Source organism: Procambarus clarkii, chromosome 73, assembly GCF_040958095.1.
Source record: "Procambarus clarkii isolate CNS0578487 chromosome 73, FALCON_Pclarkii_2.0, whole genome shotgun sequence".
In the NCBI taxonomy this organism is placed as follows: domain Eukaryota; kingdom Metazoa; phylum Arthropoda; class Malacostraca; order Decapoda; family Cambaridae; genus Procambarus; species Procambarus clarkii.
The window spans coordinates 9,861,700-9,888,649 of record NC_091222.1 but is presented as its reverse complement, the minus strand read 5'-3'; the positions used below and the strand labels follow the sequence as shown (position 1 = coordinate 9,888,649).

Below are 26,950 nucleotides of genomic sequence, written 5' to 3'. Positions count from 1 at the left end.
CAGTCAGTTTGTACATGGGACCATCTCGTCGCTGGTTGAGGATCATTACTAAAGATCCAGGTCCTATTCTCGTAGGTTTAGCATGAGCGTTTTGTAACCGCGTGAAATCGTCAGTAGCTTTAGAGAGATGTTCCTTGACCCTCTGGAACACCAGTTGAGTGTCTCTCCGTTTGACCTTAACATAGTCGTCATAGTTGTAGAGTGGCGCCGGCGGCGAGGAGATGATGGCATTAGGAAATCTCATGTCTGTCCCAAATAGCACAAAGTGAGGTGTGTCTCCTATGGAGGAGTTGACAGAGGAGTTTATCGAACATTGGACGATTGGCATAAGTTCATCCCATTTGTGACTGTCCCGATTGACTGTCACTCTGAGTGCGTCAAGGACCTTCTTGTTAGTTCTTTCAGCAAGGCCATTGCTAGCCGGTTGATAAGGCATTATATTACACTTTTTGATGTTGTACAATGTAGCCAGTTGTTCCAGAACAGAATTGTTGAATTCCGGGCCGTTGTCAGAGAGTATAACTCTGGGTGGACCGTACCTGCAAATTATATGATCATGAAAGGCACTAGCTATAGTTTCTGCAGTCTTGTTTGGAATTGGAACCAGTTCACAGTATCTAGAGAAGTTATCTACCATAACTAGGAGATGTTTATTTCCTCTGGAAGTTTCAGCAAAATTTATTAACAAATCCATAGAAACACGATCCCAAGGTGCATTAGTCGTAGGGTAAGTCTGAATCGGGTTCGGGCCAGCAACACGGCCTCTGTGAGCTAGGCAGGTTAGACATTGATCCACGTGACGTTCAATCTGTTTGGCCATTTTGGGCCAGTAGTACGTAAGACGAGCCTGCTTGATGGTGCGGTCCTTGCCAGGATGCGCACTGTGTGGGGCGTCGTGAACAAGTTTTAACACGGTAGGAACTATCGATGCAGGAATAACAAGTTGATGTACCAGTCTGGCAGGAGATCCAAGCATAACCTTGCGATGGAGCACATGATCTAAGAGTACTAGTTCCTTGAGTGGTACGGGTGGCTTGACCGTAAGAGTCGTGTGCGGGTCCACGAGAAAGCTTATGATCGGTGCCCACATTGGGTCTTGACGTTGTGCGAGTTCTACATCTCGCAAGTCTAATGAGGGGTATTCAACGTGAACGGGAGCGACGTAACGTGAAAGAGCATCAGCAACTACATTGTGTTTGCCAGGTAAATATCCAAATGTGGGTAGGAACTCTTGTATGGTGAGCGACCAACGGGCAAACTTGCCTATGGGGTTCTTGTCTCTGAACAAGGGAATGATAGCTTGGTGGTCCGTCAGTACATGGACAGGGTAGTTATAGATGATATCTCTGAAATGTTTGAGTGCCCATACGACAGCCAACGCTTCGCGCTCGGTTGTCGAATAATTCTTTTCAGCTTTAGAGAGGACTCGGCTCGCATATGCAATGGCATGTTCTTTTCTGTCACTAGTTTGAGCGAGTACGGCTCCTAACCCAATGTTACTGGCGTCAGTAACTAAAATGAACGGTTTGGTGAAGTCTGGGAATTTGAGAACAGGAGAAGATATCAGGGCTTCTTTGAGCGTTTGAAATGCTTTCTCTTGATCAGTTGTCCAAACGAACGGAACGTCCTTCTTAAGGAGGTGAGTGAGAGGAGATGCAATCACTGAATAACCGGCAATGAAATGGCGGTAAAATCCAGCTAGGCCTACGAACTTTTGTACTGCTTCAGCATTATGAGGGACTGGAAAGTTCTTGACAGCTTCTATCTTTGAATCTAGAGTGGTGATGCCTTGTGAGGTTACGTTATGACCGAGAAACTGTATTTTTTCTCTCATGAAGGCGCATTTGCTAAGTTTGATTTTCAGATTGGCTTCAGCTAGTTTCTGAAGGACTCGGTCCAAACTTTGAAGATGTGAGGGTACATCCTTGGACATGATAATGAGGTCATCGAGGTAGAACATGAGGGTATTTCCTATCATTCGTCGGAACAGGTCTGTCATAAGCCTCGAGAAGGTAATAGGGCTGCTGCGTAAGCCAAAAGGCATGCGGGTGTACTGGTAATGACCATTAGGGACGGAAAACGCCGTCAGTTCTCGACTTTCTGGATCGAGCGGTATTTGCCAAAATCCTTGCAATAAATCAAGTGTGGAAAAAACCTTATTCTGACCTATGTTCTGCAATAAGTCGGTAAGCACGGGAAGTGGAAATCGATCAGGAATCGTAACTTGATTAAGTTTCCTGAAATCAACGACGGGACGCCAAGAGCCATCCTTCTTGGGTACCAAGATTAACGGAGCATTCCATGGTGAAGTACTTTCTTCAATAACGCCATCATGTAACATCTCGTCAATGAGTCGGTCTGCAACAGCTCGTTGAGAATGAGGCAATCTGTATGCAGGTACAAAAATTGGGCGAGTACCTGGTTCCAGTGGAATTTTGTGAGAAATGAGGTGTGTCAATCCAAGTTGTTCACCTGTCAGTGCAACAACGTTGCGATGCTTGTTGAGGATGGTCAGTAACTGAGATTGGGCGTCAGGGAAGTCAGTGGCGCTAAGATGCACAGGTGAGATCGCGATCTGATCTCGATTTGTTGTGTGAGTGAGTGCATGTACTATTTGGTCAGTAGAGACCTCATCCACTACTCGCACCGGTAACGAATAATGGGCAAAGTCAACAATGTGTGTGCCTGATGCAAGGTGAATGTTGGCATTGGTGATGTTGGCAACATAAACAGCAGTAGTGTTATTCTGCACCTGATGTAAGGACGGTTCTATGTAGGTACCATTGATTTGACATGTGTCACTGTCAGCTATTACGTGTTCTAGGTCAGATACACCAGGTATTTTGACAATAACCTTTGTTAGTGCATGAGAATGTAAGACTGTGTCTTGGTGTAAGATGCCTCTGACCTGACTGATGTTAGACTCCAGGCAAGTAAGGTAATGAACAATCGCTGGGGCCCCTTGCAAAGATTCATTGACCTCACCGACCTGTGAGACTGTGGAAACGTGCGTTGGTCTGGTGTCAGTAAGTGACTGAGTGACGGGTTTGTTTGGGCGTGACTGGTTAAGTGTACCCTGGTCTCCCCTGGTTTGTATGTACCTGACATAGTCCCAATGGTTGGTGAACTCATGTCCCATGGTGTACACACTGCAAAGAGGTACCACTGTATCACCAATTGTTGCTTCCCAACGGTAAGCATCGATAGTAACTCGGTAGTCTCTCATGGTGTTTAATCCGAGTAGGATGTCTCCAGGGAATCGTACTGCACCGGCTATTACACATGGCACGGTGAGCGATCTGTCATTAACTATTAACTCTATGTCTGCTTCACCTAACGCCGGAGTCATTCCTCCAGTAAGTCCACCAAGGTTGGAAACAGACGACTGTCGTATATTGAGTCGATCGCGTAGGCCATGAAGGGCATCTTGTTTAATGATGTTGACTCGAGCTCCTGTGTCTAGGAAAATCTTAACATGTCGACCCTTCAGAGTGGCTGAAATCAGAGGACCTTCTGTGTCCTTGATAGGCATCCTGTTAAACATGTTATTACGAGACTGACATGGTCGATGTGGTGTCTGGAGTACATGTACACGAGTACCGTCAGTGTGTAGTTCGTCCATGTTATCCTCCTCTGCTATGGTACTGTACCTGTTACAGGTAGGCACTGAGTATACAGGGAGGTCGTCTCGCTTCCCTACGTCATACCGTTTACCCAGGCTGCTATACCTTCCCCCGACTGAGAGTCAAAGGGCTGACCTGTGTGTTCGTAGGTCGTGTCTGCATTATCCTTGACGGCCGTGGCGCCGTTTATCACGCGCGAGTCACGGTGTCCATCTGTGTCACGGCTGTCAGTCGTTGCGAACCTAACATGGGCAGTCGGTCGGGTCGCAGGGCTACGTGTAGGGCTCGGTCGGCGCTGGTTAGTTGTTGCAGCCTGCGGTTGCCTACGGGAAGGGGAAGTAGGACTAGAACGGTTAGCCTGGTTAGTACCGTTGCGGGCTCTACAGTCAGCAGTGTCATGTCCAGGTCGGCGGTGATATGTGCAATAAGAACGGGTGTGATCATGTGATCGACCTGTGTAGTTATGTCTAGCATGCTGTTGGTAACGAGTGTTAGTTGATGTACACTCTGCCTTACGGTGTCCTGGTTTGCCACAGTTAAAACATTCTGGCGTTCGAGATCGCTGAAGGTATTGAGGGGAGCCTGTCCTAGAGTATGACCTGGGGCCATACGAAGGCGGAGGAGACCTAGCACGAGTCTGAACACATCTAGGGGTAGAACGCATGACAACGTTTACAGTGGTATGGGAACTGTTTGCACGAAAAACGGCAGAAAGCTGGGCAGAATCCCGGGACTTTAGCCTGTCTGTGGACTCTACCATGACGTCCATTAAGTCCCAAAGTGTGTGGGTAGGACCAAAATTCCTAGCCTCAATGTCCTTCAGTATGGCCTCGGGGGCATGACTCTGCATGGCACCGAACGCCAATAGTTTACCCACATTCTGTATAGTGAGGCTTCCACTAGCGTCCCATCTAGAACCCATCAAGGCTTTCTCCAGTGAGTCCTGTAGCGTAGTTAGACGCGTGGCAAAAGCATTGCGTGTTTCATCAGGACGCATTACCGCAGTAGCTAATTGGCGAGCCATGCCAAAGGGATCACGATCAACTACCGATATATATCTCCTACGAAAGAATTTCTTAAATTCTTCCCAGTCTACAATTTTCTTTAAGTCAGGTGTTCCTGCTACGAGATACGCATCTCCAGTTTATAGTCAAGTGTGGACGTCGCCATACTGATATAGTCTGCGTCTGTGACAGCAGTACCCTTGCTCCTCGCTCTAGCCTCTACACTAGCGAACCATGTCTCCAAGAGGGTTGGATCCTTTCCACTAAACGGGCGAATGTCAACAGACTGTGTAAGAACTGTAACGGTGTTCGAGTTAGAACCCGCAGAATTCAGGGCTTGAGTCATGATTACTGAGTCGCTGCTGGTTGTAGAGGTTAATGAGGATAAGCTACCGAGAGCTGAGGTTGGGAGGTCACTGGCTAAGGATAAGTGAGCGAGCTCACTAGTTAAGAGTAAGTTACTCTCCGATAGTGAACGAGACCGTAGACTGTAGGGGTAAGTGCGCGAGCGAGGCCTGAGCGAGTATCGGTTATCCATAAAGTAAGTTTACATTGTGCCCACGAAAGTCCACAGTTTACTCTACTACACAAATAACAAAGGGTACTTAACTAGAGCTGAAGGCTGCTGGCGCTGCAATCCGTTCAACAGGGCAGAGATGATCTGGTCGTCACAGGTCCGGCGTCGTGCTGTGGCGTCGTGCTGCGGCGTCGTCGGCGTCGTCGGCGTCGGGAGGCGGCAGGAGACGTCAGGTGCGGCAGAAGTCGTCAGGCGGCAGGAGACGTCAGGCGCGGCAGGAGACGTCAGGCGCGGCAGGAGACGTCAGGCGCGGTAGAAGTCGTCAGGCCAGACAGCGAGGGGTGGTAAGGTGACGTCATGCAGGCACCAAGGCTCGTTGAGTCACGGTGAGTCACGGCGAGTCAGCTGGTGGCACGCGGTGAGTCAGGCACGGGCGCGCGCTGGGTGAGTGAGTCAGGGGCGCGCGCTGGGTGAACAAGGCACGGGGCACGCTGGGTGAGTCAGGCACGCTGAACTGTTGCGATGCTGTGTTGCTGTGCGCTGCTGTGTTGCTGTGCTGCTGCGACGCTGTGCTGCTGTGAGCTGCTGTGCGCTGCTGTGAGCTGCTGTGCGCTGCTGTGAGCTGCTGTGAGCTGCTGTGAGCTGCTGTGTTGCTGTGCTCCTGCGCTGCTGTGAGCTGCTGTGCTGCTGGAGGACAGCGGTGAATCCCACTAAGCTGCCAACCAGTGTTACATCGGTCGATGTTCTTGTAGAATGATTAGGTTGTGGGCAGGAATTGGAGTACCAAACGTCCACTGCTTTTTCTTAGTTTTATTATAAATATATATATATCTTCTATCTTCTACACGGGCCACGAACTAGCTTGTAGCATGTGAAAGGGAGCGCGTGTAGACGCTCTGATGCCCGGGGTGTGTCTGAGGTCTGTGGTCTGCAGCAGAGTAGATTGCATTCAAATCTGCTGACACGTTGTTGATACTTATTAAGTTGTTTAGCTTAAGAGGGTATTAGGTCACCCTATGTGTATGACCATGGGCGACTAACTGGCGTCCAACACCTTCCAGCCCCACCAGGACCTCCCAGCCCCACCTGGACCTCCCAGCCCCACCAGGACCTCCCAGCCCCACCAGGACCTCCCAGCCCCACCTGGACCTCCCAGCCCCACCTGGACCTCCCAGCCCCACCAAGACCTCCCAGCCCCACCAGGACCTCCCAGCCCCACCAGGACCTCTCAGCCCCACCTGGACCTCCCAGCCCCACCAGGAACTCCCAGCCCCACCAGGACCTCCCAGCCCCGCCAGGACCTCCCAGCCCCACCTGGACCTCCCAGCCCCACCAGGACCTCCCAGCCCCACCAGGACCTCCCAGCCCCGCCAGGACCTCCCAGCCCCACCAGGACCTCCCAGCCCCGCCAGGACCTCCCAGCCCCATCAGGACCTCCCAGCCCCACCAAGACCTCCCAGCCCCACCAGGACCTCCCAGCTCCACCAGGACCTCCCAGCCCCACCGAGACCTCCCAGCCCCACCAGGACCTCCCAGCCCCACCAGGACCTCCCAGCCCCACCAGGACCTCCCAGCCCCACCAGGACCTCCCAGCCCCACCAAGACCTCCAAGCCCCACCAGGACCTCCCAGCCCCACCAGGACCTCCCAGCCCCACCAAGACCTCCAAGCCCCACCAGGACCTCTCAGCCCCGCCAGGACCTCCCAGCCCCACCAGGACCTCCCAGCCCCACCAGGACCTCCCAGCCCCACCAGGACCTCCCAGCCCCACCAGGACCTCCCAGCCCCACCAGGACCTCCCAGCCCCACCAGGACTTCCCAGCCCCGCCAGGATCTCCCAGCCCCACCAGGACCTCCCAGCCCCACCAGGACCTCCCAGCCCCACCAGGACCTCCCAGCCCCACCAGGACCTCCCAGCCCCGCCAGGACCTCCCAGCCCCATCAGGACCTCCCAGCCCCACCAAGACCTCCCAGCCCCACCAGGACCTCCCAGCCCCACCAGGACCTCCCAGCCCCACCAGGACCTCCCAGCCTCACCAAGACCTCCCAGCCCCACCAGGACCTCCCAGCCCCACCAGGACCTCTCAGCCCCATCAGGACCACCCAGCCCCACCAAGACCTCCCAGCACCACCAGGACCTCCCAGCCCCACCAGGACCTCCCAGCCCCACCAGGACCTCCCAGCCCCACCAGGACCTCCCAGCCCCACCAGGACCTCCCAGCCCCACCAGGACCTCCCAGCCCCGCCAGGACCTCCCAGCCCCATCAGGACCTCCCAGCCCCACCAAGACCTCCCAGCCCCACCAGGACCTCCCAGCCCCACCAGGACCTCCCAGCCCCACCAGGACCTCCCAGCCTCACCAAGACCTCCCAGCCCCACCAGGACCTCCCAGCCCCACCAGGACCTCTCAGCCCCATCAGGACCACCCAGCCCCACCAAGACCTCCCAGCACCACCAGGACCTCCCAGCCCCACCAGGACCTCCCAGCCCCACCAGGACCTCCCAGCCCCACCAGGACCTCCCAGCCCCACCAGGACCTCCCAGCCCCACCAGGACCTCCCAGCCCCGCCAGGACCTCCCAGCCCCACCAGGACCTCCCAGCCCCGCCAGGACCTCCCAGCCCCATCACGACCTCCCAGCCCCACCAAGACCTCCCAGCCCCACCAGGACCTCCCAGCCCCACCAGGACCTCCCAGCCCCACCAGGACCTCCCAGCCCCACCGAGACCTCCCAGCCCTACCAGGACCTCCCAGCCCCACCAGGACCTCCGAGCCCCACCAGGACCTCCCAGCCCCACCAGGACCTCCCAGCCCCACCAAGACCTCCCAGCCCCACCAGGACCTCTCAGCCCCACCAGGACCTCCCAGCCCCACCAGGACCTCCCAGCCCCACCAGGACCTCCCAGCCCCACCAGGACCTCCCAGCCCCACCAGGACCTCCCAGCCCCACTAGGACCTCCTAGCCCCAGCAGGACCTCCCAGCCCCACCAGGACCTCCCTGCCCCGCCAGGATCTCCCAGCCCCACCAGGACCTCCCAGCCCCACCAGGACCTCCCAGCCCCACCAGGACCTCCCAGCCCCACCAGGACCTTCCAGCCCCGCCAGGACCTCCCAGCCCCATCAGGACCTCCCAGCCCCACCAGGACCTCCCAGCCCCACCAGGACCTCCCAGCCCCACCAGGACCTCCCAGGCTCACCAAGACCTCCCAGCCCCACCAGGACCTCCCAGCCCCACCAGGACCTCTCAGCCCCATCAGGAACACCCAGCCCCACCAAGACCTCCCAGCCCCACCAGGACCTCCCAGCCCCACCAGGACCTCCCAGCCCCACCAGGACCTCCCAGCCCCGCCAGGACCTCCCAGCCCCATCAGGACCTCCCAGCCCCACCAAGACCTCCCAGCCCCACCAGGACCTCCCAGCCCCACCAGGACCTCCCAGCCCCGCCAGGGCCTACCAAATGGGAGAGAGAGGCCAGGGCCACCAAGCCCCGTCATAACAAGTAGCAAAAAAATTTAATTGTTTTTCCTGGCCAGAAACGTATATATATCTCTATGCTCCAACCCAACTAATTTGGGCGATGTTCTGAAATTTTTAAGGCAATTTTGACGTTTTGTGGATAATAATAAAAAGCAACCTACTAGGTGAGAGGACAGCTTGTTTATAGGATAAACAATTAAATTACCTTTTTTTGTGAATTCATCAGAAATGTGTGATCTCAAGGCATTAGCTGCGTCGATGAGGACGTGGCGGTGGTGCCTGACCAGGGTGTTGATGCTGGCCGGCACTTGTGCGTGGGTCTTGTAGATGAGGCGCCCGACCCTCGCAGCCTCCGCCATCTCTCGGTAAATTCCAGACTCTGCTTCCTAGGAACACTGGCGGCTATTGATCTCGTCGTATATGATGAGCTTATTATATTGGCAGGTACTGAACAGTGTATGTGATGAGCTTATAATATTGGCAGGTACTGAACTGTGTATTTGATGAGCTTTTAATATTGGCAGGTACTGAACAGTGTATGTGATGAGCCTATAATACTGGCAGGTACTAAATAAAGTATGTGATGAGCGTATAATATTGGCAGGTACTGAACTGGAGTAGGATAAATGAAGACTACCCACTGACCAATCATTCCTGGCTTGCAATATTGCTTTGCAATGTGAAATAATGGTTTAAGAGGGCATATGTGGTAAACGAGTTTAAATCGAAAGATTTAATGGGAACAGATCGAAAGGGGTGCTAAAAAAAATTCGTAGAGTTTTCAGATTGTTTCTTACATTATTTCGTAATTACTTGTTTGTACTCTTTAGATTAGCAAGTTCCAACAAGGACCTTCAGCAGCAATATAACAATTTGGCTTATGTTTCGGTTGGAGAAACGTTTGAGGAAAAAGTTTTCCAAGTAAATAAAGTTTTACAGGGAGAAGATAAGCATTGTAAGGCCATTTGCAAGTATGATCGAACGTTTAAGGTAAAAATACGTTCGTGCAGCTTACAATAACCCCGGAAAATCCGAAGAAAAATGGAATATTTACGAAAAATTACGAAAAATATTACAACGTTCTGGCAACACTGTGGTGCAAACCGTTTATGTTATCTTGAAAAATAACGTAATTAGAGTCAAATTTCCCGCTGCAACTTTCTTGAATCTGGTCCTCGCGCCGCGGAGTATTGTATCTTACGTTGTAGAAGTCTAATATTTCGTAATAGCGTTGAAAATAACATGTTATGCATAAAATGAATATAAACTCACTCATTGGCAACAGTCTCGTGTGAGAAAGGGTGGCGTTCATGGCTCAGCCCCTCAGTCACTGTGTGTGTTCTTTAGGAGGTGGATGTATCGCTGACGCGCTCTCACAATATCTCCCAGAACTCATGCTATTTTTGCTATTTGTACTGCAATATGACTTACCAAACGAACAAGAGAAAAGCATTGAAAGCTAGATGCATGCGAGCTCTCCATAGAAGGTACGAGCTAGCCGCAATGTGTAAATAACGCATTGTCATGAGTGGAGTGAAGATCGTGACCGCGAGTACAGTAACTTGTCACGGCGCGCTACGCCACTCCAACTTTTACAACTAGATCTGCCTTCACAGCCTTTATTTATTATTCAATTTACATGAAACTTGCACATTATATGTAGAGTTTACGCCACTAAAAACAAATGTAGCTTTTTCTTATCTACGTTGATTTATTGATTTTATAAATAATGATACACTTCATTTTGTTGCATACGTTTTTGGGAAACTTTTAAAAATCTGTATTATTGCACTAAATACATCTGGGATAAAAATCCTGCGTGCAAATCTTTATTATATAGTAAGGTCATAGCTGAGTGTCGTAGAGATGATTTTGGTTCACAATTGTGGGCTGTGAAAGCAATTGAACATTGTTGAAAAATTGTATAATTTTTTTTTTCTCCTTCTCTATTTAGGCTGAGATGCTGAAACTTGGCCTAGGTGCAGCACCTTTCACATATATCAGGATAATAAATTATGAATACCCTACAACAACTTTCATAGTTCCGGTCAGATGCCCCCTTACAATAACCGTTCCCAAAATGATATACTATCCCGTATAAATAAGGTTATTCTTCACCTGTAAACAATGCATCTCGCCTCCTTCCGCCTCTTCGCTTTCGTATAATAATGTCGATGCATCACTAACCATCCTTACCTAACCTAAATAGATTTTTTATATGTACAGGAGGAAGAAAGTTAGAAAGACAGAAAGAAAGAGAGAGAGTGTGTGTGTGGTTAAAGTGTGAAGTGTTACAACCACTATCATCTACAAGTGCTTCCATCCCCCACCACTACACTCTCCAGCTACCACCACCTTCATCAACTCTATACCAGTACCCTCAGTATCTTCCATAACCTAGAGGGAGAGAGAGGGTGTGTGAGAGAGAGAGAGAGAGAGAGAGAGAGAGAGAGAGAGAGAGAGAGAGAGAGAGAGAGAGAGAGAGAGAGAGAGAGAGAGAGCGAGAGAGATTATGTTATCATATTGTGGTCAAGTGCTTCGTGTAAGAACAGTGAAACTGTTCGTGTAAGAACATAAGATTGTAGTTTGTGTTGTGAAATGGAGTTAGAGATTATTAGGCAAATGAGAACTTAGGCTAGTGAAAGAGTACAAGTATTTGAGAAAAGAGAGTGGTTTAATTAAGAGATTGTGAAAGTTAGTTTTTGTTCAAGATATTTTTGTAAGAGATTAAGAAAATGCATGTTTTAGCTAGTTTGATTCTTGTGTAATCTTATGATGACAGGTGATACAAAGCAAAATATGGGGATGTATGAGATTAAGCTCACACAAAGTATACATTAATTATGTAATATGATTGAAGAATACTTGTACAGAATTATAATGGTCAGTAAGATATGCTGGAGATGAAATGTCTTTAAAAAAATGTCTCCAAGAAAATGTCTCTAGCTAGAATTTGTGTTACATATATATTTTTGAAAAAAAAATGTGCATTTTGCTGTTTAGCTAAATGATGGTACATGATGCACTTGTCCTATCAAGCAACAATGTGGGGGATATGACATTTCCCTCCCATCCATTACATTGGTTGCATGTTTTCTCCTGCGTATTGTAAAGCTCTCACTGTCAGAGAGCATTATTTTTTTTATTCATCTTAAACTGTTCATCATAATATAATGGTTAACTTCTGTTGATTAAGTAAAAAAATTGTATTAGATTAAACTCTTTTGATATAGGCACTAAGCATTGTGGAATTAACCAAGCGATGACAGGCTGGGGGATCATTAGAAGAAAAGTGGTGGTGGTGGAGGATGAGATATAGTTCGGAGAAGGAGGAAGAGCTAAGAGTGAGAGGAGGTGAAGCTTGAGAATGAGGAGATAGAGTAGGAGGTGTGTTCGAGTTAATCAGTTTACAATATGGAGAGAACATTATTTCCACAGGGATTGAGGGCACGCTTTTTCTTAAACAAAAAAAAATTGTCATTGATGTGCTTTTAAATCCTGGAAAGTTACAAAAAGCATAATTAACTGTGATCATAGAATATGAAGGTTATGTTATGTTAGGTAAAGTTAAGGTTGTACGAATAATGTATGAATGACAACGATATAAAAAACTGGTGTTGAATGTAATGAAACGCCATATTCTTGGTAAGACCCGGAGGCTCCCCGGAGCTATACCGGGCTGATGTGCATATACTAGACTGTTGCAACAGTCACTCAATAGAATTCTAGGCCTACTGGGGACCAGAGCCAGAACCTGGCCCCCTTCAAGAAGAGACACGAGGAGCAAGGGCCTAAAGACACCCCCATGTAATTGGAAGCAGTCTTTGTCTGCCATCTACCAGTTCAGCACCCAGAAAGATAGGAATTTCAAAACAAACTACTGCTGGTCAAAAATTGCAAACCGAAAGCCGAACTAGCAAACAGGACCGGAGGGAGAGAGGAATGCCAGGGAGCCTCTGGGTCTCACCCAGAAAATAGCGTTTCATTACATTCAACGCTGGTTTTCTGTAGAGAACCACTTCGGCTCCCCGGAGCTACCTAACCAAGAATAAAGAAAAAGAGGGACTTACCTGGGAGGTGGCCGTCATTCGCTCCTCAACTCGAGGTCGAGACAACTGGCTGCAACCTGCAACCCTAGGCTACACACGCGCGAGAATGACCGGGAACATTAACGAGGTACCGTGTGACCAGGACCCTGTTTGACCTACAGAAGCCCCATGCCCGAATTTCAGCCCAGGACATATTACCAAAAACTCCAGGAAAGCCGCGAACTTACGAACGTCGTGTGCATGGGAATTGACCGCAGGCTGGCTAGACCAAATAATCCTGTGGATGACCTGGGAGACCCCACGCCCTGGAACAGGGAAGAAGGGAAACCGAGTCCACCCAAAGCACGTCCCCTGCCACGGAGGCCATGGCGCGCAAATAACGGCGAAGAGCCGCAACCAGACACAAAACATGATGCACTCCCCGCTGACCCAACTAAGCATCAACATCCTAATGGCCCCTTCGGAAAGCAGCAGACTCATTCTTTGCCAGAAAAAAAGAGATGGCTGCAAATTAACGAAACAACCACCAGGACCGAAAGAGCAGAAACCCCTGCGCCAGAGGAGAGCATAAAGCTCAATGACCCGACCCCCAGGGGCCAATGCCAACAAGAAAAGTGCCTTAGGAAAACAATCCTGAACCGAGGGGGCCACCACAAACCGAGGAGAAGAGGGGAAAGAGAGCACCTGGTTCAACGACCAAGATGGCTCAGGCGGCGCATGAGCAGGCTGGAGGTGAAAGAACGCCTGAGAAAGCTTGTGGAATGGAGCAAAAGAGACATCCACCCCGAATGCAAGCTCCATCGGCTCCGCCAGCGCTGCACGATACGAGGCGGTAGTATTTAGAATAAGATGACGGTCCTGAAACAACCAAGAGAGAAAAGACAAAACATCCCAATCAGAAATCGAAGACAATATAAAGAGATAAAAAATGCTTAAAGGACCACCAGGGAATTTCATACTGCCTTCGATCCAAAACTCGCAGGTGGGACACCATCAACGAAGCCACCTGATCACCATACAAGTGGTGATAAACCCACGTCAAAAAGACCAGACGTGAAGAGTGGAGGAGAAGATCGAACCAGCCATGTACCAGACCGGACCGATCTGCTGAAAGAGGCAGAGCCACAGGAAGACCCTTGGGTTCGGACATCGAGCAAGAAGAGCCTGAAACCAGGGCTGGGACGGCCACCAAGGAATCAACAGGACTACTCTCCCCGCTGGTAAGTCTCCAACCGAGCCAGGACATAGAGCAACAACCGAACCGGTGGGAAGAGGTACAGGTAACTCCACCTCGACCAGTCCAGCCGAAAGGCATCGACCCCGACCGCCTCGGAGTCTGGGAAGGGCATCACATACACTGGAAGACACCTCGACCACGCCGATGCGAAGAAGTGCACCTCTAGGTGCCCGTATGTCTGGCAGAGCCAACTGAACCAGCCGGCGTCGACCATCCATTCCATGGAAAGGGGAATGAGCTGAGACAGGCCATCCGCCAGGACAACCTGAACGTGAACCGCCAGGAGAGCCAAACCTCGAGAACTCAGCAGACGAGTCACCCAAAGTGACCAGCCCCAAAGAGCCAAGGACTGCATCGAACCCTTGGTTCACTCAATGAACCACAGGGGAGTAGTACGAATGAAGCCGGATCGTTGCTCCACGAGCGACACAAATCCTTTGAAGCGAATGCCACACCGCCACAAACTCTCGCACCATGCTGTGAGCCTGACAGAAGGACGGACTCTACCGACCCTGGCCGGCCTGGTGAGCACTGGTCACAAAACCCCAGCCGAGAGACGAGGCATCCATGTACACATCGAGAAAGGGCTTGGGGAGGAACGATGGCATAGAACCCCGAAAAACCCGCAGAGGAAGCCAGCGATGCAGCAGCTGACACAAGGCTCCCAGGATCTGAACCAAGCAATCGTAGAGAGGCAGAAGAGATGTCCCTGTAGAAACCAAAACAGCCGCCGAAGCCAGATCCGACCTGATGGGAACACCAGCATGGCAAAGTTCAGGCTCCCGCACAGCCACTCGAACAACTGATGTGTGACCCGAGTGCCCTCCAAAAACAGTCGTAGGCGGGACTGCAGCCACAACAGCGTCGCAGGAGAGAGAGAGACAAGGAAGCAGTCCAAAAGTCCCACACAAGACCTAGCCAAGTCCGAACCTGAGAGGGAACCAAATGGGACTTCCTCCAGTTCACCAAGAACCTGAACCCAACGAGCTTGGAAAGAACAAAATCCCTGGCGAGCAGACACGCGAACTGGCTGGGAGCCCACACCAGCCAGCTCTCAAGGTAAGCCAGAACACGAACACCCTAACAGTCACAAACGGGTCACCACAACCCAGGTAACGTGTGTGAACACGCGAGGTGCCAGATTAAAAACGAATGGAAGGCAACGAAAGCACAAGACGAGATTCAGACGAGACAAGTCCAGTATGAATCACAGATCTGCACAGTCCCATTTCGGAACTGAAAAAAAGGCATGAAACCCACCCGAGGTACATTGTTGTTTCGACCACGCCCAAGCAATCCCACTCCTGGATGATCCGACAGAGCACAGGGGCAAGAGGCCTGCCCTTCCAGCCCCGATCCTCCCGAAGGAGGAGGAGCGACCCAACGTCATTGCAGGCTTGAGAAAATGACCCAAAATGCTGACGAATCGTGGGACCACGACAAGCCGCTTGCAGAAAATGCACCACTGCAGACTCTGCAAACACCAACAGACAAAAAGAGGACGAAAATCTAAGAGCCAGGGCCCAAGCCGATTCCAAGGAGTGGACGAGCACAGCCTGTCGGCACGCGAGGCGAGAAGCAAAGAACAGGGACACCGCCTCCCTCAGAATCAGCGTAAACATCTTTAACAAAGCAGTCGACGCCCGAGCTACCGAAGCAAATACACCGGGCACTGGACCAAATTCCAGCTCCTTCACATCCTCCCTGAGCCAGTCCGAAGACAGCTCCAGCAGGGAAAAGAAGCGCAAGACTGAAGCCAAATGCCCACGGGTGCGCAAATCCTCGGCCACCAGGGAAGCCGAAAGGGAGGGAACCTGCATGTGAAGCTGCACCTGGCAAACAATACGAGGAAGGATGGGGGGCGAACAAACATGCAATGAGGTGCTCAATCTCACCCCCTAGGTAAACTTGAACAATCGTTGTCAACTCAAGCCATTCAAGTGTGTGGGTCCAACAGAACGAATGCCATGCCCCCAATGAATAGAAGGGGCAGTCCGCCAACCAGGAAGACTCCGGCACCTCATAACGCACCCAGTAAAGAAACAAGGGGCCAAACTCGAAAGAAGAAGGATCCATTACTGAGGTGTAATCCAGGTCTCACATGAGGTAAGCCGTAAGGGCTTCCCGCACCACCTTTGGTGTGATTCGGGAAGCCGAAAACATCTGGAAGGAGGGAACTGAAGAACCCAAGGGAACCCGGAATCGAACCCAGGGCGGAGTCGCACTCATATCAGACATCGAACAGGAAGGGGGGATAGGAACCCTCCCCCTCCCCAAGTAACAACAAGCCCTGTGCCGAGGGTACCAACACCCAAGCAGGGTCAAACGGGGCCCAAGCCCACCAAGTCAACTCCTCCACAGCCCCGGGAGCCTCCTCGTCAGGACTCAGGGGCCAGCAGTCCTCCAAACCCTTTGCCTCTGGAGAAAAAGCAGAGTCCATCAGAAAAGTCGGAAAGAGGAGGGCCCGCTGGCATGGCCAAAGGCTCTGGCAGGAGGAACAGGCTCGAATGCCTCTGCCGCCGATCCGAAAGGGACAATTCCGGAAGTCGCCCGAGACTCACCACCAGGCAAACCCTGCCCCGCCTCCGAAACCCTCAGAGGTTTGGAAGCCGGGAGCAGGGGGGGGGGGAGGGAAGTAGGATAAACCACAGCAGGGGAAGGACTAGGAAGGGGGGGAGGTGTTTCAGATGAAACCAAAGTCGACGCAACTAACACCCCCCCCCCCCAAGTCCGGGTCTCTATAACCAAAACGGAGCAGCTGCGGGGCATCCAGAAAGGCAAGCAACCTAAACCGCATAGGCAACGCCGAAGCTACTTGCACCCTTGTATCAATCTCAGTGGACTGGGTGAATTGGAATACAAGCAAGGAACACCCTTGCAGGACTCTGGGCCAAAGGTGTCACTGACCCAACAAGAAGCATGACGGAGACAAAGACGATGATTGTCACCCCAAGTCAAGGGGCAGAGCAACCTTCAAATTCGCACAAAGCGAGGTGGGACTCAGAGGTCTCCTCCATTGGACCAATGAACCCCAATGGGGGATCCCAGGGCCCTTTGGCTGACTGCTAAGGAAAGCCCAGGCGATGTACTGCTAACCGGTTATCACAGAGCTACCAATCAAACAAACTGAAAGCTGAACACCTGCATCGTGTGCAAGCATGGGGACCTAGTGGAAGGCCACCAAAATCATACAAGTGGTTCTACTGCCACACCAGGCAGACCCCCACCAGGCAAAACAAAACAAAAGAAAAACCCCGCAAAAGCACAGCGTCTCCAGGTAAACAGAACCGGTTGATAAGCATATATCAGACAGCAGCACGTGCACCAGCCATCGACGAAACTACCTCCTACCCAAGGCCAAACAGGTGTAAAAACCACTCCAGCTGACTCCCAAGGGCGGGCAATCACCGAGCAGCAACAGAGCCACACGGAGGTAGTTCCCAAACTGCTCAGTGAAGATAACCCAAGACCACAGGGCCAGTACTTACAGGGCACCTAGGGAAGGTGGCCCTTGGTGCATGCAGCCCCAGTACTCTTGTGTTACTCCTGGCTCACACAACACCAACACTGAACAACAACACTGCTCTACAGCAATGCTTAAAGTATGGAGCCAGAGTTGATCGACTGCCACCGACACAACAGCCTATTGAAATGGGGAGAATAGTTGGCATGGAGGTCTGGGACCCCCCAATCCTCCTCCAGGGGAGGGGGGGGGTTACGCAGACGGATGCGCGGTGGTTGAGGTGACGGCATGTTTGTTTCCTTGTTTTTGATTGGGAGATCTGTTTGCTAGTTCGGCTTTTGGTTTTCAATCTTTAACCAGCAGTAGTTTGTTTTGGAATTCCTACCTCTCTGGGTTCCTGACCTGGTAGATGGTAGACAAAGACTGCTTCCAATTACACGGGGTGTCTTTAGGCCATTGCTCCTCTTGCCTCTTCTTGAGGGGGGCCAGGTTCTGGCTCTGGTCCCCAGTAGGCCTAGAACTCCATTGATTGACTGTTGCCACGGTCTAATAAATGCACATCAGACTGGTATAGCTCCAGGGAGAAGAAGGGGCGCTCCACAGAAAAGAGGAGAAACACAGGTGGGGCGGATGGTGGCTAGTAACGGAGTCAGTGGCCGGAATTGTGGAAGGTACCGAGAGGTGTCGGATGATTCTGGTGGTACTGGTTGAGGGTTGATGCTGGTGGTGGTATCTGGAGATGGTAGTGGTGTGGGGATGAAAGTACTGGTAGATGATGGTGATATCAGGGAATACTGGTAGACAGCAATAGTGGTTATAACCCTTCAAACTTAAAACTCTCACTCTCACTTTATCATTTTCTCTCTCCTATACATATAACAGATCTATTTAGGTTAGGTAAGAATGGTTAGTGATACATAGACATTATTACAGGAAAGCGTAGAGGTGGAGGAGGCAGGATGCATTTTGGTCCGGTGATGAATGACATTCATTACAAAGTTTTACAATTAGCCAACGGACATTATAAACTGTAAAGTTTCAATGCATGTCCACTCACTTTAAAACCTTAATTGCTTCACTGAAACTACCTAAAACACTTTGAATATATTTTCCTTAAACGTTTCTTCTACCGAAAGCCTATATTGGTACTATGGTGCTGCCGCATGTTCTTGTTGGAACTTGCTAATCTACAAAGTACAAAACTATAATTACAAAATAATGTGTGAAACAATATGAAAACTGTATGAATCATATTGAAACTCCCATTTGGATTTTTCCCATTTAACTTTGTACACCACATATTCTTACAGTATTATTTCATATTGCAACATTGAAAATATCAAGGTTTCTATGTTTGTAACATTGTAATGCAGCATATAGCGTTGCATCATGTTGAACATTCCCGTTTACTTGCTTGCAACATTACACGTGAGGATAGAGTGGTCGGTTATAGTCTTCATTTACCCCTACTAATTGGGCATATGAGAAGCTATATAAAATTGGTGGGTGTTGAACAGTGTAAATGATGAGCTTATAATATTGTCAGGTACTGAACTGGGCATATGATGAACTACATAATATTGCCATGTACTGAACTGGTCATATGATGAACTACATAATATTGCCAGGTACTGAACTGGTCATATGATGAACTACATAATATTGCCAGGTACTGAACTGGTCATATGATGAACTACATAATATTGACAGATGCTGAACTGGTCATATGATGAACTACATAATATTGCCAGGTACTGAACTGGTCATATGATGAACTACATAATATTGACAGATGCTGAACTGGGCATATGATGAATAATATAATATTGATGGGTACTGAACTGGGCATATGATGAACTACATGATATTGATGGGTACTGAACAGTGTATATGGTGTATTTGTAATACTAGTGGATACTAAACCGGATATATGATGAATGTATAATATTGTCATGCTCTGCAAATCAGGGGGAGCCCAGAATGTGGAATGACCTTCCCAATCACGTCAAAGACTGTCCCTCTCTCTCTCTCTCTCTCAACCAGTTTAAGAGGAAAACTAAGTGTGCAGACGAGGAGTCACAATAACGTGGCTGAAATATATTGACCAAATAACACACTAGAAAATGAAGGGACGACGACGTTTCGGTCCGTCCTGAACCTCTCAGGTCGAATGTGAATGGTCACATTCACAATCAACTTGAGAATGTGAATGTGACCAAGTCGATTCTCACCTGGATCTTTCTCTCAAGTCGATTTTGAATATGACCAAGAATGGTCACATTCACAAGAATGGTCTCTTCACTTTCTAGTGTGTGGTTTGGTCAACAAAACTAAGTACTACCTAATAAACTACATGTAACCTACCTTACCCCTTAAATGTTAACCTATGTCTTGCTATTTTCAAACAATATTGATTATTGACCAACTTGTTTAACTGCTGATATCCGCCATGTATAAACTTGAAGACAATTGTAGTCTTTTGTTTATTTCTGCTGTTCTGTTTCAATTTCTGCTGTTCCATCCATCATGTAATTATCATTTTCTCCCCTTTTCAATTCAATTTATGCTTTGATCTCAATTTGATTTAAGTTTTAGTCTAAGTGTCTTTCCCACATCTAGCCGAAACGTTGTGCATATTATTGATTATAGGCATAGTATGTACCTGAATAAACATTTATTATTATTATTATTATTTATATTATTATTATTATTTATATTATTATTATTGAACTGGGCATATGATTAGCTAAATAATGTTTATTGGTACTGAATAGTGTATATGATGAGCTGTTAATGTTGGTGGGTGTTGATCAAGGCATAAATGATAGTAAGTGAGAGTACTAAACAAGGAATTTTTCATGATTTGTGTTTTCTGAGAGAAAGCTTAGGTATCTAGTAACAACTCTTTAAGCATTATTTGAAAACAAGCTAAACGTTTTTTAATTTTAAGTATCTTTTAAAATAAATAACCCCTAATATACAATATCTTCAATAGAAAGCTTTTGCTATTGATCTATATAAATAAAAATGTATATGTTCGTTTGTGCATAACCGCTAATCTCCAAAAGTTCTTCACCGATTGCTTTGAAATTTTCACACAACGTTCCATTCGCATCCGAGCAGGTTTTTATGTACATTCTATATAGATGTCATGTCTGTGACGGTAAAAAAAACATGTTTTTCTGAAATACTATGTTTTACATTTGTTTTTCATGTGAGTGAAATTATCGAAACCTCTTTACCGATTGCTTTGAAATTTTGACACAACGTTGCATTCGAATAGACGCATCTTTTTATATATCTACTATATACATGCCTCATCTGTGACAGGAAAAAACAAGCTTTTTTAAAAAACAGAGCCATCTGTTGGACGTAAGAGCCACACATGCTGTTATCTCCAAAAGTTCTTCACTGATTGCTTTGAAATTTTGACACAACATTGCATTCGAATAGGCGCATCATTTTATATACCTACTATATAGATGCCACCCGTCTGACAGGTAAAAACATGCATTTTTGAAAAACAGCACCATCTGTTGCACATAATAGCAACATGCACACTATACTAAATATGTCACGAATTCCATTTAATTGTTTCTGATTACATTGGTATATTTTATTTCATTGATTTCGATTTATTTTATTTTTTATTGAATTATTTTGCGTGACATTGTGTTGGAATTGAGCTGTGTTGGGTTTACCATACCGTTCATTTCGTAAGAATAAGTATAGATGCCACACCTGTGATAGGTAAAACTATGCTTTTCTTGAAAAACAGCGTCATCGGGTGCATGTAAGAGCAACATACATGCTATACTAAATATGTTACAATTCCATTTCAATGTTTCTGTTTGCACTGATAAATTGAATTTTCATAGATTTTGATTTATTTTCATTTTGATTTAATTATTTTGTGTGAATATCATTGAAATTGAGCTGGATTGTTTACCATACCATTTATTTCTTGAAAATAGTTTATTCTTTTATTTTTTCATGTTTTCATTTAATTTTTTAACTATTTTTCTTATATTTCAGTGATGGGAACATCAGATCACTTGATGTTCCCAATTTTCTGATGGGAACATCAGATCATTTGGGAAGGCATCAGACGAGGGAGTGGGGAATGGTGAGAATGACAAGGGGTTGGAAGTGAGAGATGATGGGGGAAGGATGAGGGGACGGAGAAGTTTGGGATGGTGGGGATGAGGGGATGGGGGAATGGAGAATGGTGGGGAGGACAAAGGGACAGGGGAATGGGGCATGTTGGGAAGGAAGAGCAGATTGTGGAGTGGGGAATGGAGGGGAGGACGAGGGGATGGGGGAGTGAGGAATGGTTGGGAGACTGAGGAGACGGGTGAGGGGGTGGGGGAATGGTGGGGAGGACAGGGGAGGTAGCTGTGGCTCAGCATTGCTGAGCCACAGCAACGCGTGGCCGGGTACTGCTAGTTTTATATATACGGTTGGGATAATAATTAAAACATTTACCAAGAATCTATATACTTAGTTATTTACATATGTAGAAGTATTTTTTTTTTCAAACCAGTTTTTAGTTTGAAAATTTAATAAGAAAATTATGTTTTTAAAAGCAAATCTTCCTCAGTTTTTAGTCAGATTTTGATGAAGTTATCACATGTTGCATAATGTCACGTTATACATTGGAATGCATGTTAATGCCAATTTTGTCTTTTCTTTTTTAAATTAGACTTAAATATTTAAAATATAATTTGAAGGAACAAACTGGAGAAATACATTAGTATTTATATCATAATATGTCCACCATAATATTTAATACATCTTAGAAAATGAAATATATAAGAGTTTAGAATATGTATGAACTTAAAACCATTTAAAGTTGGGTTGCACCAATTTAACAAGAACTACATTCCCTTAACACACCTCCAAGTAGGTACCAGTAGCAGATCCTTTTAACCATATTATGGTAGCAGACGGGTCGTCCAGCACCTGTCGTCGGGACTGGTAGGGTTCGGATATGTGTCTGACAGCCAGGAGAGCCATGAGGTTGCCGGCGTAGCTCTGCGTCAGCACCACCGTCACCAGCCCCCACACTGTCAACACCACCCGCTCCCACCACCAGTCTCCTCCGCCCATGATATCTGGAGAAAACTTTTTATATCAAGTCTAACAAAAAATAACTGTGGTACGTGGTCATCAGAAGCTCTTTAGGGAGCATGTATAGAAAATAAATGATGCATATTGCGAGAAACAAAATATGACAATTGTAAACAAATAATATTTCAGCAAAACTGTCATTGGATCCTTCGGTTATTCTTCGTTTTTCCGAACGCCACCGCTTTCAATAGTCGCTTTATCTACATGTGGAAGACCACTGTAGATGCTGCCAAGACGAAGCCTAGAGCATGTACTCACCTAATTGTGCTTGCGGGGGTTGAGCTTTGGCTCTTTGGTCCCGCCTCTCAACCGTCAAACAACTGGTGTACATAGAAGACCCCTGTAGATGCTGCGACGACGAAGCCTAGAGCATGTAGAAGACCCCTGTAGATGCTGCCAGAACGAAGCCTAGATCATGTGGAAGACCCCTGTAGATGCTGCCAGGACGAAGCCTAGAACATGTAGAAGACCCCTGTAGATGCTGCCAGAACGAAGCCTAGATCATGTGGAAGACCCATGTAGATGCTGCCAGGACGAAGCCTAGAACATGTAGAAGACCCATGTAGATGCTGCCAGAACGAAGCGTAAAGCATGTGGAAGACCCCTGTAGATGCTGCCAGAACGAAGCCTAGAGCATATAGAAGATCCTTGTAGATGCTGCCAGGACGAAGCCTAGAGCAACGGCTCACTTTCCCTGGTCACTTGTCGAGTTAAGGCTTCCTTGGTGGTTAGCCTCCTCATGACAGGTTCCTAAAGGATCGTGATAGAGGTTGTTCCGTCACCCTTGCATGTAATGAAGGATGCTAAGGTTCTATCATTGAACTCATTAATAAGATGAATGTCCAGCACTGGGCCACTGACAACAGTCAGTATCACTAAGAGAGATATCTGATGGAAAGATGGGTTAAAACTAGCATGTTTATTAACAAGTTTTTCATTCAGTACAGCAACTTGGGAATCTTTACTTTAATACAAATGTCATAACAAAATCTAGGCAAACACTAAGCTAGAAATGCATTCCCATAAAGTTGGTACAGTTAGACTCACAATCTCAACTCACTTCACAAGGGTTGCCAGTCATAACACGTTAGTGAAAACGTGTGAAATTATTGCTTCATAATCACTGCAGTCAATTAATAGGACATACAATAGGGTCGGAACACAATCAAAGCTGCATGCAAAAATGAAACATATTACCATGTGCTCCAATATAGCACTTGACGCGTTCTCTCAACAACATTTAGTCTAAAATGTGTCAGTCAATCAAGTGTGGTCACCTTTGATTAAGGAGTGACTGTTACGGACCCGAGTCCAGCGTCGGAGCACGGAGCAGGGACGACAACGCCATCTGTGAGTCCGTTCCCGAAACCCACTCCAAATGGACAACGCCATGAGGACAGGATATACCGGCCACAGGTGCTGGATTCCCATCTTAATCAGCTCATAACATAGCCGCTGCTGACCTCTGGTGAGGTGGCGCTTAGACAGCAACGCCATCTATGGAATGAAGAGGTGGGCGTTTGTGTCTAAGCCTGTAAGTGAGGTTCCCTAGTCCCAGTACTAATGACGTGTCTGATTACAGTCCCAGGAGTCGACCTGGGACTGCTGTATTGGACGATGTAGCAGTCTACCCAAGGCAGCCAAGGTCTCTCCACGAGTCTGCTGAAGAAGTTGTAAGTCACCCCCGGACGAACTCTGTTGAGAGTATTAGCCTGCCTGTGATGTGGCAGTATCAGGAATCGCCTTATCCGGGGCTGGCTGGTGGAAGAGACTAGCCACTGTGTTTACTAGTTGTGTTTTTACGGGGGTTGAGCTTTGCTCTTTCGGCCCGCCTCTCAACTGTCAATCAACTGTTTACTAACTACTTTTTTTTTTTTTCCCACACCACACACACACACACACCCCAGGAAGCAGCCCGTGACAGCTGACTAACTCCCAGGTACCTATTTACTGCTAGGTAACAGGGGCATTCAGGGTGAAAGAAACTTTGCCCATTTGTTTCTGCCTCGTGCGGGAATCGAACCCGCACCACAGAATTACGAATCCTGCGCGCTATCCACCAGGCTACGAGGCCCCTCAGTGGTGCTTATGTGAGGAGAGTGATCAGCGGGATCACACGAGGCTCCTGCCTAGGGCTCGCAACCCTAGTATCGGTCGTGGAGTGGCCTACACAGCGGAGCTGATCGGTACCTGCCAGCTACAGGCTGGATTGTGGTTGAAGGCCTCCACGACGGAGCACCCAGTGGGACTGTGATTTGGCTGGCCTGTGGCCAGGGTAGATTTGCCAAGAGAATCATAGAGGATTCATCATGGGCCACGAAGAAGGGGACAGGGCTACCCAAAGTGTGCACCGTGGAGCATCCAGTGTCTTCAGAGGAAGACAACTCTGTATATTATAGTATATTTATAACCCCCGTGTGACTGTTATATATTTATTTATGGTGGTGGAATATATATATATATATATAAATCAGAACATTTGTATCCCTCCCCCTTTAATTTAAATTGCGTTACGGAACACACCCCTTGAAAGCCTCTACTAACTTGGGGCCGGATACTCAATCCCTAATAACATCAGAAAAGAACCCGGTTGCGTCCCACTATGGCCGTAACAGTGACACACCTGAAGGCTTCCACTGTTGCTCAGTGGATGAGGTTCAACTCAGATGAAAAGGTTCAGTGATGAGCACCTTCATAATCTCGGTGCTAACCCGACACTAATTCAAGCGTTCTCTGGTTATCAACGAATGGGTGAAAAATTAAAGTCACCACACATGAGACTTCTGCTGAGTTTTAAAACTCATTAATTTACTTGGAGCCTGAACCTATGCTTCGTCTTTTTTTATACACTCTTACATGTCGAGGACGACTCAGGCAGTGCCGCGTGTGGGGCCGTGTTGATGTAGCAGGCAGGTGTAGGCGCTTCCATGACAGGTGTATTGAGTCCAGCATGCTACTCAGGATGCGCGCACGCGGCGAGGGACCATGTCACTCTCAACGACAGGTGTGAAGTGGAGCTCAAACCTCAGCCGACGTTCATTAACGACACTCAATACCCACCCAACTCCTTGTGGCCATCAAATTACCGTTTACACACACGTACACACAACTGCATTTTCTTGGACTGTCAGAAAGCCTTTGACACAGTACCCCAATAAAGGCTGTTACATAAGCTGGAGCAAAAGGCAAGGTGATCCAGTGGATAAGAGAATATCTAAGCAACGGGAAACAGCGAATAAATGTGCGGGGGAGACATCAGAGTGGAGAGATGTCACCAGAGAAATCCCACACGGCTCTGTTCTTGAACCCATCCAGTTTCTGATATATGTAAACGATCTTTCAGAAGTTTTAAGGCTCATTCCACTCAATGTTGCTAATGATGCAAAAATTATGAGAAGAATCAAGACAGATGAATATAGCCAGAGACTACAGGACGACCTGGACAAACTGGAGGAATGATGAGGAATGAATGTATCAACCCATGTATATCTTGTAACCATCAAATGCATAATAAAGCACAAAAAATAAAAAAGGAAGGGGGTGGTAGGAGAAAAGCACACAGAAACTGTATTGGAGGGGATCTAAACATTCCCTCTAATGCGTTATGCGTGGTTTCCTCCGAGGCTATGGGTCCCCCTTCTTCCAGCTAGAGGTGGTACTCCCTTCTATATATATATATATATATATATATATATATATATATATATATATATATATATATATATATATATATAACTGAAAACTCACACCCCAGAAGTGACTCGAACCCATACTCCCACAACTGGTATGTACAGGGACGCCTTAATCCGCTTGACCATCACGACCGGACATAAGGAAGTGATAGCCGAGGCTATATGAACCACTTCCCCGCCGGCACTCGGATGGTAATCTTGGGCATAGCATTTTATCAAATCACCTCATTCTTTGGGGCACACGTGAGGAACACAAATGCAAACAAGCCTGAATGGTCCCCAGGACTATATACAACTGAAAACTCACACCCCAGAAGTGACTCGAACCCATACTCCCACAACTGGTATGTACAGGGACGCCTTAATCCGCTTGACCATCACGACCGGACATAAGGAAGTGATAGCCGAGGCTATATGAACCACTTCCCCGCCGGCACTCGGATGGTAATCTTGGGCATAGCATTTTATCAAATCACCTCATTCTTTGGGGCACACGTGAGGAACACAAATGCAAACAAGCCTGAATGGTCCCCAGGACTATATACAACTGAAAACTCACACCCCAGAAGTGACTCGAACCCATACTCCCACAACTGGTATGTACAGGGACGCCTTAATCCGCTTGACCATCACGACCGGACATAAGGAAGTGATAGCCGAGGCTATATGAACCACTTCCCCGCCGGCACTCGGATGGTAATCTTGGGCATAGCATTTTATCAAATCACCTCATTCTTTGGGGCACACGTGAGGAACACAA

General features: G+C 48.0%; 1 protein-coding gene across 1 annotated transcript in view; it reads right to left on the bottom strand.

Annotated features, from left to right (window-relative positions):
- Nucleotides 1-26,950, bottom strand: part of LOC123774158 (glutamate receptor-like) — a 124,461-nt gene that overhangs the window by 6,956 nt on the left and 90,555 nt on the right. Inside the window, exons 6-7 of the mRNA XM_069312663.1 lie at nt 22,265-22,482; nt 8,825-9,005 (exon numbers count right to left, since the gene is read on the bottom strand). Coding sequence (XP_069168764.1) covers nt 8,825-9,005; nt 22,265-22,482 — 399 coding nt within the window. The remainder of the gene's footprint in view (nt 1-8,824; nt 9,006-22,264; nt 22,483-26,950) is intronic.